Here is a 12,003-nt window from a genome sequence, read left to right as displayed (position 1 = left end):
TGTCTCTTTTGAGTTTACCCTCATTTTACAAGGAGGTTGGGAGAAACGAAGGTTGCCTTTACAAAAAAATAGAACATATGGGGAGTTCTGGTGGCCTAGTGTCAAGAACCTGCATTGCAATCCCAGAGGCACATGGTTCAAATCCACAAGATGGTCTGCCGGGGAAGATCAACACACAAAAATCAGTTGGATTTCTCTACCGTAACAAAGATAACATAGAAAAAGAGCAAAGAAAAACAGTATCAATTACAATAGCTAATCACAGAATTATGTACTTCGGAACAAACCTAATTAGATACACAAGAGATCTACACAAAGGAAATTACAAAACAGTACTACAAGAAACACACTGAGAAATGGAAGAATACATCATATTCATGGATAGGAAGACTCAGTATTGTCAAAATGTCAATTCTACCCAAAGCAATCTACAAGTTCAATGCAATGTCAATACAGATACCAAGTCCATTCTTTAAGGAGATTCAAAGGCAATATTCAATTTTGTCTGAAATGAAGAGAGACCCAGAATAAGCAAAGAACAACTGACAATGATAAGGTCTGAGGTGTCACACGTCCCCGGTCTCAAATCGTGCTATACAGCCGTAGTCATCAAGGTACCATGGGACTGGTATAGCAACAGAGACACAGATCAAGGGAATAGAATAAAAACATAGACATCAACTCTTATCTCCGTATGGTCAACTGGGTTTTGACAAACTTTTACAAAGATTTGGCAAAGGGGGAAGGGAAGGCGAGGGAAGAAATTGTCCATCAATAAATGAATGAAAATCTGATCGTTCTGTAAACTTAGATGAAAAGAAGAATTTGAAAGTACACTCAATAATTAAACCCCAGAACTAAAGATATCAACAGGTCTTCTTGCATACCCCGTGAATATTCCATGTATTACATTACAAACATTTATGGTTAGCATATGGCGTCCACTTCCTAAGTAACATGCCTCTGCCAACTATGAACTTTGACAGATGTTGATAGTTACAGAAAAGCTTCAGGCCTTTTTTTGATAGGGTGGCTATGAGTTGTGCTGGACTTGATGGCAATCACCACCATCACCAATATCATACGTGTTGTTGTTAAGTGCCGTTGAGTCGCAGGTGACTCATAGCAACCCTATGAAGGAGAGTCCTCGACACTTGTGTGTCTTTCACCCTCTCTCCAGGTTCATAGGGTTTCTGGAGGCAAGCTATTATGGAAGTGGACGCCACTCCTCCTTCCAAGCTTGTTTTAATCGGGGAGCTCCACCCCATTTTCTGTCCACATTGGGCAACCAACCATTAACGCATTTGACACATCAGTGTCACAGTGTTCAGCCTCACAGCAACCACAAGTGACCGCTGTATGGCAAGTGGATACACCAGGGCTATACGACCTAGAGGAGTGTCTGAACAAAAACAATGAAAGACAGGCCCAAGAGCCGCGGATTAAAAGACTCAGCCACTATTGGCTTGGTAGCATCGTCTTCTGACCACTGGGCCAACTGATCTCTCTCTATGTTGATGTTGTTGTTAAGTGCCGCCGAGTCTCAAGCGACTCGTATGAAGGACAGTCCTCAACGCTTCTGTGTCATATCATACATTTCTATGTTTATTTAAAACAGAATGAAACACTAATTCCAAAAACGTCAACAAGACACTGAAAACAAAAGCAACTGTGGTCTCCTTACCAAGAACTTTTAAAATACATGGTGAGAGGGGAGCTCTGGTGGCCTAGTGGCAAGGAGTTGCAACTACAATCCCAAAGGCGCACGGTTCGAATCCACCAGGTGCTCTGCCGGGGAAGAAGGGACAATCTCCTCCTGTACCAGTCAGATCTGATTTGACGGTACACGCACACAAAAATAAAAAAAATAAAAAAAAATACATGGTGAAAATGACAGTGTAGTTAATGTGTTATTCTCCTGTCAGAAAAACTTATTTGAAAGAAAAATGTGGTGTGGAAACTTACTCTCCATTTACCACAATGACAAAGTCAGCAGATAATGGCAAAGCGTTGACTCGTGAAATGTCAGCAACGGACACTCCCAAAACACGGACATAGAAAAGTAGCTAAAGTTGTTCAATTTTTTAGCCTTGATAGCCTTTGTTTTTTGTAACCGTGGAAACTCCATCTCACCTTCAAAAAAGAAGCCAAACCCTTGACCATTGAATCAGTTCGGACTCCCATAGCAATCTCGTAATGGTGAGAAGAACGGCTCTGCAGATTTTATTTATATCAAGTAAGCAGAAATCAAGCAGACAACTAGTCGTTACCAAGGTGGAAGGAAAGGAATGAAGGAGAGCTTTAGCTTAGGCAACTCTACATTTATGCTAAGGGTGCTGGAAGTATTTGGAAAAGGCTAACCACAGTCAATGTCCAACCTCGATTAGTCAGGCTCACTGAGCAGCACGTGTCAGAACCGTCTGGACGGTGAATGTTCTGTTAGGTCTATGTTCAGCACAATGAAGAAACAAGTGGAAAACCCCTAAAGGAGTTGCAGGGAGCATCAGCAAGTGTCAGCTGTCTATGGACTGTCATTAAAAGGAAGAGGGCCTGCGTGAATACAAGCAGTGTGAAAGGCGGGTGTCCATTGGTTGGCAGTTTCAGAGAAAGTCCTGATAGAACTTGCCCCCTCTAACTGACACCCTCACGGAGCACAGATCTACTCTGAAGCACTTTAGTCCAATTCAGCTCAAAGGCATCTGGAACTTAACCCAACTATTTATTAGGCGTTTAGGAGTTCAGGCGGTCGAATGGTTAAGAGCTTGACTGCGGACTCAGACGTCAGTGGCTCCAAGCCATCAGGTGCTCAGAGGGGAAGTACGCAGAAGCGATTTCTACAAAGATCACACCCATAAAAGCCAGAGGGGGGGGAGAAGTTCTACTCTGTGCCTGTGAGACCACTAGCTGTCAGAGTAGATTCAGTTATCAGTGAATTTATTTGACTGTCTCTTTTGAGTTTACCCTCATTTTACAAGGAGGTTGGGAGAAACGAAGGTTGCCTTTACAAAAAAATAGAACATATGGGGAGTTCTGGTGGCTTAGTGTCAAGAACCTGCATTGCAATCCCAGAGGCACATGGTTCAAATCCACAAGATGGTCTGCCGGGGAAGGAGGGACAATCTCCTCCTGTACCAGTCAGATCTGATTTGGCGGTACACACACACACACACACACACACACACACACACAATTAAAATTAAAGAAAAAATTTAAAAAAATAGAACATATCATCAAGGGTGGCAAATGATCTCTAGTGAAGAAAATGGATTTGGAAGCATTTATGTTGGGGAAAAAAAAATAATCAACCCATGATGGCAGAAATGTTAAGTGCTTTCAGCTTGAAAAGACTCAGAGGTACCTTGGAAGAAAGTTCTGGTGATGTCCATAGAAAATCTATGGAGCAACCCTCCTTTACACAGAAGGGTTGCTGTGAATGAGAATGGAAGACTGCAACTAAGGGGGGGAAAATAATGTTGGAAAGGAGAGTGGAGATCCTGATACTTACCCCAGCTTCTCTACGTTACACGTGGGGTTTTTCAGCATCCTGCAGAGCTCTCTGATGGCTCTGTGAGAGAGACTAATGCCGTGCAGAGTCAGGGATGTCAAATACGCGTTATGAGAAAGGACGTTGAACAAGTGTCCACCATCTCCAAAGCTGGACGGGAAACAAATCCTGCAGTAGGGAAAGATTGGATGCAAGGAATGAACTCAGAGTACCAAGCAAGCACTTGTCTTCAACAGCTCTGTCAACTCGTCGTGATCAGTGGTTTCCAGAGCCCTGGTTCCTCCCAGCAGCCGTTCAACACATCCAGAGGCGCCTGAGAGAAACGCTCCTAGGCCTAGTTCTGCAGAAAGAACCACTGAGGACGCATGGGTCGCCATCAAGCTCTTCCACAGACGGAGCCATTATGGGTTGGAGCAGAGTGAGGGTGTAAGATTGGGCCAAGCAGTTCCACTACAGGGAATATACCCCAAAGAAACCATAACCACCACCCAAGCGGATGTATGCACACCCATGTTTATTGCAGCTTTGTTCACAATAGCAAAGAGCTGGAAACAACCCAAGTGCCCATCAACAAACGAATAGATAGAGAAGCTGTGGTCTATTCACACAATGGAATACTACGCTGCACTGAAAACCAAGGAACTCATGCAATATTAGCATAATGTCCTCCAGGGCCACCCAGTTGTATGAGTGCAATATCTCAGTCACAAAAGGACAAATAATGCACAGGGCCACTGTTGTAAAACGGGACTGACATTGGGGTGGGGGGAGACTGAGCAAGATGGAATTAATAATGTATACTGCATTTAATAAACAAATGAGGGAGACAACTGTTTAAAAGGGGTCAATGATTAGGTATTATTGTTGCGACAGGAGTCCAGAACGAAGGCTATGTAGTGGAGTGGACTTGTGGGGAGGGATTGAGTAACAATGGAAGTTTTTCTTTTACTTTTCAAAGAGAAGAGTGTACTGGGTGGGGAGGGGTAGGCAGGGAGAAAAGTGTGACAATGAATGAATGGAAATTCAAAGTCTCTGTAAATGTTCATGAAAATGAATTATGACAATATATTTAAAAAGAAGACTGGGCCAAGTCTCATCATGGGGTTGCTAAATGGTCAAGGGCACCTAACAACAACGTGAGTCAGAATGAACTCGACGGCCCAAGTCATCTCCAGGACTGTGGCAAGGTTTATAGCAAAGGACGCCAAGTGCTGCCATGTGCTGAAGCAGTGTTCCGTAAGCGCTTGCAAGTCCCTGTCCTCCATACCTTTTCAACCTATATGCAGAACAGATTATCCGGGAGGCTGGGCTCTATGAGGAGAAATGTGGGGTCGAGACTGGTGGACGATTTATCAACAATCTGCGTTATGCGGATGACACAACCCTGCTTGCTGAAACTGAGGAGGACCTGAAGCGCCTGCTGCAGAGTGTCAAGGACTGCAGCCTACAATATGGACTGAGGCTCAATGTCAAGGAGACAAAGATTCTCACCACTGGACCAATTGGCAGCATCAGGATGGATGGTGAAGAGATTGAGATTGTACACAGCTTTAGTTTGCTTGGCTCCATAGTCAACAGTCTTGGCACCAGCAGCCAGGAAATTAAAAGGCACATTGCCATGGGAAAGTCTGCTGTTAGGGACCTCTCCAAAGTACTGAATAGCAATGGTGTCTCTCTGGAGACTAAGGTGCGTCTGATACAGGCCATGGTCTTCGCAATCACCTGTTATGCATCAGAGAGTTGGACAATGACCAAGGAGGAGAGAAGGAGAATTGACGCCTTTGAGCTGTGGTGCTGGAGAAGAGTATTGAGAATACCATGGACTGCTAGGAAAACAAACAGATTTGTCCTGGAAAGGGTTAAACCAGGTGGCTCCTTGGAGGCAAGGATTCTGAGGCTTCATCTAACATATTTTGGACATGTGAGGAGAGACCGGTCCTTGGAGAAGGACATCATGCTTGGGAGGGTGGAGGGATGGCGCAGGAGAGGAAGGCCCTCTATGAGGTGGATTGATTCAGTGACTGGGGTAATTGGGATGGGAGTGTCAGAGACAGTGCGATTGGCACAGGACAGAGCGGAGTTTAGGGCTGTTGTACATAGGGTCGCCATGAGTCGCAAGTGACTCGATGGCACACAACAACAACAACAACAACAACAACAACATGTCCCTGAGGACGCTTCCTCTTTCTTATTTAGAAAGCATCTCCCGTCGATCAATGAACTCCCATGCAAAACTCATCTCCTGCCAGAACCTCTCTCGTTCAGCTCTCCAAAGCAATGTTCTGTGTCTGTGGACTTCATGTATGGGCTCGTTAGGTCAGGATTAGAATTCTTGTCTTGCATGCTGGAGAGACAGGTTTGAGTCCCAGCCAAGGCAACTCCTTCCACGCCACGGGGAGTTTGGCCTGCTGCTATGATGCTGAACACGTATCTGACTCATGTGGACGAGAGCTAACCATCTGCTGATCTACCCCTGAGAATTCAGTCAACGAATACCTTCTAGATCATGATGTTTCTATCTGCACTTGACCCTGGGCTCATCACAGGACTAGTAGTGTTTGTTTTCCTGTCCCCAGGGGTCTCCAGCAGTCAAGAATGACTCCCCAGCAGCAAATAACAAGAACGCTGTAGTTGTGGGTTTGCGCTTACCTTCTTTGGCCTTTCTCTCACAACGTGAACGAGAGAGGAGGGGCTTCCTGGTGTGAGGGATTAAAAGCAGCGCTGGGAACCAAACTTACGTGAGGGTCTCCAGTTGGCAGATGGGGTGCGCCACGGCTCTGCCAAGAATTGCCAGGGAGGCGTCACTGAGGTCACAGTTGTCCAGCTTCAACACACGCAGTTTCTTGCTGGCCTTCAACACCAAGCAGAGCTTCTTCCAGAGGGTGCGCTTCCTTTTCCTGTGGGGACACAAAAGACCGAGTCCCCAGGATCTCACTTCAGTCCCACTCATTTTAAACTGGGCCGAATGCTATTCCGCGTCTGCTCGATGCAAGCAGGTATAGGTCCCAGAGAGGTAGATGTTCAGTTTGGTAAACCAAGCTGTCTTGTCATCGTGGTTAAGAGTGTCAACTCTGGGACGGGAGCCCTTGGGGTGACACTGTTGTGGAGTCACGTGTAACTCAGTGACTCTGAAGGTTAGAGTGGGACCGTTGCTCCCCAGAACGCTGAGGCCCAATTTTGAGAAATGGATCAAGTATTTACTCCAAATCACCCGAGGGGAATTGGGCTTCCAATCTGTCAGCCGATTGAGGCTTTGTCATTTGCGCCACTCAGGGGGTACCCAGAGCACCTATTTGACTGATGCGGCATTCGTAATAAACTTACTTTCCAACAACAAGGACCCAGTCGGTCAGGATCTATCTGGACCACGATCAGAGGAGGAAAACACTTAGAAAGGACCATCACACTCATTAACTGGGCTTACTGGATGGACTGCAGTCTAATGACTGGGAAGAATCTAGAACTCTTGTACCGAAACTATCCCACGAAGCTATAGCTATTCTGAAATTTTAGGCTGTCAAAACAATTTCTGCTTTGAGTGTAGTACTCCTAAAAGAATTATCTGTGTGTACTGACAAAACGAACCCAAAGTAAAGACTAGATCTACAAGTTGTTGTTGTTGTTAAGTGGCGTCAAGTCGTAGGCAACTCATAGCGACCCTATGAATGAAGGTCCTCAACACTTGTGTGACTTTCATCCTTTCTCCAGGTTCATAGAGATCCCAGAGGCAAAGCTATTTTGGAAGTGGATGCCACTTCTGCTTCCAGCCTTATTTTAATTGGGGAGCTCCACCAAACACTGCCTGCCATGGGTGACCATTAGATCTACAAGAGTCAGACAAAATTAAGTCTGATGAAACACAATTGGTTTGAAATATACTGATGACACAGCATGGTATGTAACCAATGCTTCTCAAAATTTCCAATAGAAATTAGGAATGGATGCGTTTTATCATTTGTTATACAAGCAGAATCAAGTAACAAAAAAAAAAATCACTCTTTTGGTATTTGCCAGTGAACAAAAAAATGGTATTAAAAAAACCCCACAACCAAACAAACACAAGCCACAAACTATTTTCCTGGATGGTATTTGAGAGCTAAGTCATGATGAAATGGCAGGGAAAGCTAACGGCCGTGGAATAAAAATATGATCAAAGTAACTATAAAACTTCCAACTTCACTGCTTTTCAGCTCAGCACATTTTTTTCATTTGCCCTACGAAGTAGGTCTAATTTGCCCCTCTTGATTCAGATGGAGAAATTCTAAGAGGTCAAGATGCTGCCCTTAACATAGTAGACATAGCTTGCTAGAATCAGAGCTCGGGAAATGATCTCTGACCATGAAAGTCATACTGTTAAGCTCAAAGATATCAAATACCCACGGAGAATCGGCGTCAACTACAGACAGGATGGGATGGGGGAAAATACTCAGTACGTTACAAGGAGTACTCACATCGAGACTGGGCCAGAGTCCTCTGAGAAGACATTGTCGACATAGATGCTCAGCTCCTGCAAATTCCGGCAATGGGTCAGGCAGTACAAAGCCACTACCCAGCTCCGAATACTGTCAATGTGAACCACCATGTCTCTGAAACGATCCATGACTTGGGTCACAGACTTCTGCTCCTTGGTCTCGTAGAGACTACTGAAGAGGTCCAGGTAATTGGGCTTCTGATCCTCTTTCTCAATGAAGCCTCTGAGACACAAGACTAGCTCCTGCCACGTCTGCTGGCCAAGCTTCAGACCAACTGACGTCCCCAGCACCGTCCTGGTCCTTAGGGATGGAATTCCGAACATGAACAGTCTCAGCTGGGGGAAGTAGTCGTGCATGTGCCAGATACCAGACACGGCCAGATCGATGAGGTTGTAAACCACACAGGTGGGCTTGTCTTTGGGCTCCCTGGTGTAGCAGAACAAGGCCGCGCAGAAGCCCTGCACCAGCTGGTGGGCGAATGAAATGTGGTCACAGTGCCGGCGGAGAAGACGCAGGTCCAGCCACAGCGACACGTCGTAACCGATGAGTCCGTGCCTCTCCAGGTCCTCCTGGCAGAAGAGAAAGTTCTGAGACCACAAACCCTCTGCAGCCAAGGAACACAAGGCTTTTATCTGGAAGGTGCTCCGCTTGGGTGGAGTGTTCTCATAGCCTCCTCTCACCACGCTGACGAAGAAAGACACAAACAGAGACGTCAGATTGTGGCCGACAATCTCCGGTTCCTCCCTTCTGTGCATTTGCCATTTCACACAGGAGCAGATTAGCCAGCACAGAAGGGGGGTTTGGCATAAGTACAAGATTTTCTTGTCTCGCAGGACGCTGGAAGCTTCCACGGCTTGATTCTCAAGGAAAAAATGGGAGAAGTATTGCTTCCTTTCGTGCGTCGAGAGCCCATGGAGGGTTATGTATCTCGGGTACTGTAACAAACTGCTTTTCCCAAAACCCGACGGTCCCAATGCAGTAAGCAGAGAAGCGTCTGGGAGCAGATTTTTCCGCAGCAAACTACGCAGGATAATCTCTACCGGCTGCTCCTGCCTCCAGTCATGACATGTTTTGTTTTCCAGCATCAAGTTCAACTTCAGCTCCTCCAAGCCATCTATGATTAACAAGATCTCCTGGGGCTGGGAGAAAACGTCTTCAATTGGCTCCCAAGACTCGGGCCAGTCCCTGGAGAGGAACTTCACTAAGCTGGTCTCTATCATGTGGTTCATCTCATGGACATCCAGGAAGAAGACGAAGGTGAATCTGTCCCTCCACAAGTTCCCCTCTGTCCAGTCCAGCATCACTCTTCTGAGAAGGGTGCTTTTTCCGATTCCTTCGGGGCCTCTCAGAACTACGGTGAGCGGCCTTGAGCTTGTCCCGTCGGAAGTGAATGCGCTTTTCAGGTCTTCATACTGCACCTTGACGGTTTCTTTGTAGAAAGATTCTGGAACTGGGAGACAGGTTTCTTCTTCCCACAGAAGGCGGAACTTGGCCTCCATGTGCTTCCTGTAGGGGTTGATCTTACCTGAGTGAGGACAGAAAAGATGACATTTAAAACAATACAGGCATTTTGAATTCTTCTCGACACCGACCACAGCCATTCCCAACAACGCATGTACAAAGGCTAATATACTGGATCATCGAGAACCAGGCTAGACTCGTTTTATCCAGAAAATACCCAACTAAACCAGCTTATGTCAAGTTCACTACGAATCCCATTGACCCCCATGTGTGCCATGGTAGAAACCACGGGCCTTCATGACATCATTGCTTTTCCCTTTAGAAGTTGGTCAGGAGACTTTCGGGGCCCTTCTGGGCTGTTCTGAATAGCAATCTCTTGGTCAGCAGCTCAGTGTCACCCTAGGACTCACTCCTCTTAGGACAACAATCTCATAACGGACGTGGGAGTACACGACTCAAACGGAAAAGGCTGGTGCAGAGTTAACAACTACATCAAGACTGTTTGGGAATGATATTTCAAATGGCGTGATTCCTTTCTCAACAGAGAACCTCCCCGCCCTGGTGGGAGGAGGAACCATTTAGCAGCTGCCAGCAAGTCGTGACTCATGCCAGTTCCATGGGCAAAGACAGTTGGGATCCAAGGGGTTCTCCCTGGGGCCCCAGAGAGCCAGGAGCTGTGTTTTCAGAGCACTGACCCGAAATCAAACTCAAGTCTCCTTCGCGGGAGACGAGACTTCGACCACAGAATCACCATTTACTAAGGGAGTGGCAGGAATTGTTAGTGACACCACTCCTTTCCTTTTAACCACTCAAAGGCCTTCACTCTCCACTTTACAAATTAAGCAGACCATGTCCTATTTAGTTCATGTGGACTAATGAATAGGTTTTTGGGTCCTTGGGTCTGTCCTATATCCACCTGACTTGGAAGGACTCAACTAGGGTGCTTCAATTACCCCATGTCATGCTCAATTCGGAAATGCACCCTTGAGCCATTATGATTATTATTATTTTTAAGTTTTGCAAATGACTTGTTTTCCATGTTCAGGGCAAAACATGAAGACAGGAAAAAGGATCAATCCAAGCAAGACCCACAGCTCTAGTGTAGAATCATTCACCTCAAGTAAATAAGTAATTGTCGTTGTGGATTGCCTTCGGGGCTAGTATGACTCATAGCGACCCTATGAACAAAAGGCTTGAAGTCCCTCGACAACTATGGACATACAGGTCCTTCAAGAAAGTACAAGGCTGTCACACCAAGTGTCTCATGATACCTGGAAGGAAGAGTGGCCTGGTGGCACGTGGTTAAGTGCCGTGGGGTTAAGCAAAGTGCTGGTGTTTTGAACCCACCCGGAGGTGCTTCAGAAGACAGACCGGCTCCAATTCGCCAAAGACTGCAGTCGAGAAAGATCTGAGGGTTGCATGGCGCAACCACGAGTTGGGGTACTGGTTGGCAGCATCTGACAAAAACAGTCTATGGTCTCTCACGCTTGCACATGTCTGCTTAAACGAACGGGCGAGCAGAGTGAGGGACAGCCATCCCCCAAGTTGGCGTGAGGCACATGCCAGCTCTCAAGCCGTCTCCTGGACGTGGGACATGACCAATCCCTTAGAGAACTGGATGCTGTTTCTAATTCTACTGCGTCTAAGGCTCCCTCTCTCCCAGCTCACACACTTAATGGTTTTGAGGTGTTGCCCATTCAACAAAGATGTCATTTTTATTATCAAAAGCTCCCCCCAGATGCAGCCTCTGCACACGGGCTCCCACCCTACACCCCGCACTCACATCTCATCTCCTTCTTGGCCTTCTCCCAGAGGTGTCTCTGACCGAGCTGTTCGAAGACATCCAAGGTCATCTCCCAGGCCTGCTTCTCCGTGTACTTCTTGACCAGAACCCTCATGAGGTTCATTTTTGAGGTCCCCACCAGCTTGGCCACAGAAAGGGGCTCCAGCTGACGTTTCAGCACTTCCTGCTCAAGCAGCTCTTTGAACTTGGAGAACGCTTCTTCTTCAAGTTCCTCCAGGTAACACAGCAAACTGAAGAATGACAGCCAAGATTCCGACATCTTGGGCCAAGATCATGGGCTCAGAGTTATCCAGAGGGAGAGGTCTTCAGAAACAAGGAAGAGCTGTAATCAGGGAACAATGTTATAAAGGGAGAGAAAGATCAGCAAGGAATTTCAAGTAGGTAGGAGGACAGAAGGAGAATTGATGCCTTTGAGCTGTGGTGCTGGAGAAGAGTATTGAGAATACCATGGACAGCTAGGAAAACAAACAGATTCATCCTGGAGAGGGTGAAGCCAGGCTGCTCCTTGGAGGCAAGGATTCTGAAGCTCCGTCTGACATACTTTGGACATGTAAGGAGGGACCAGTCCTTGGAGAGGGACGTCACGCTTGGGAGGGTGGAGGGACAGCACAGGAGGGGAAGACCCTCTTATGAGGTGGATTGATTCAGTGACTGGGGTTGTCTTGATGGGTGTGTCGGAGACAGTGCAATTGGCATAGGACAGAGTTTCGGGCTGTTGTACATAGGGTCGCTATGAGTCACAGGTGATTTGAAGGCGCTTA

At 46.6% G+C, this 12,003-nt stretch overlaps 1 protein-coding gene across 1 annotated transcript in view; it reads right to left on the bottom strand.

The window, feature by feature from the left end:
• LOC102874832 (NACHT, LRR and PYD domains-containing protein 9-like) overlaps positions 1 to 11,501 on the bottom strand; it is a 26,131-nt gene extending 14,630 nt beyond the window's left edge. The window contains exons 1-3 of the mRNA XM_006901851.1: positions 11,222 to 11,501; positions 7,957 to 9,502; positions 6,244 to 6,402 (exon numbers count right to left, since the gene is read on the bottom strand). Coding sequence (XP_006901913.1) covers positions 6,244 to 6,402; positions 7,957 to 9,502; positions 11,222 to 11,501 — 1,985 coding nt within the window. The remainder of the gene's footprint in view (positions 1 to 6,243; positions 6,403 to 7,956; positions 9,503 to 11,221) is intronic.
• Positions 11,502 to 12,003: the final 502 nt, after the last annotated feature.

This window comes from Elephantulus edwardii, unplaced genomic scaffold (genome assembly GCF_000299155.1).
Source record: "Elephantulus edwardii isolate Elephantulus edwardi_28Jun2011 unplaced genomic scaffold, EleEdw1.0 scaffold00348, whole genome shotgun sequence".
In the NCBI taxonomy this organism is placed as follows: domain Eukaryota; kingdom Metazoa; phylum Chordata; class Mammalia; order Macroscelidea; family Macroscelididae; genus Elephantulus; species Elephantulus edwardii.
The sequence above is the reverse complement of the archived record's forward strand: the minus strand, read 5'-3'. Positions and strand labels throughout refer to the sequence as shown.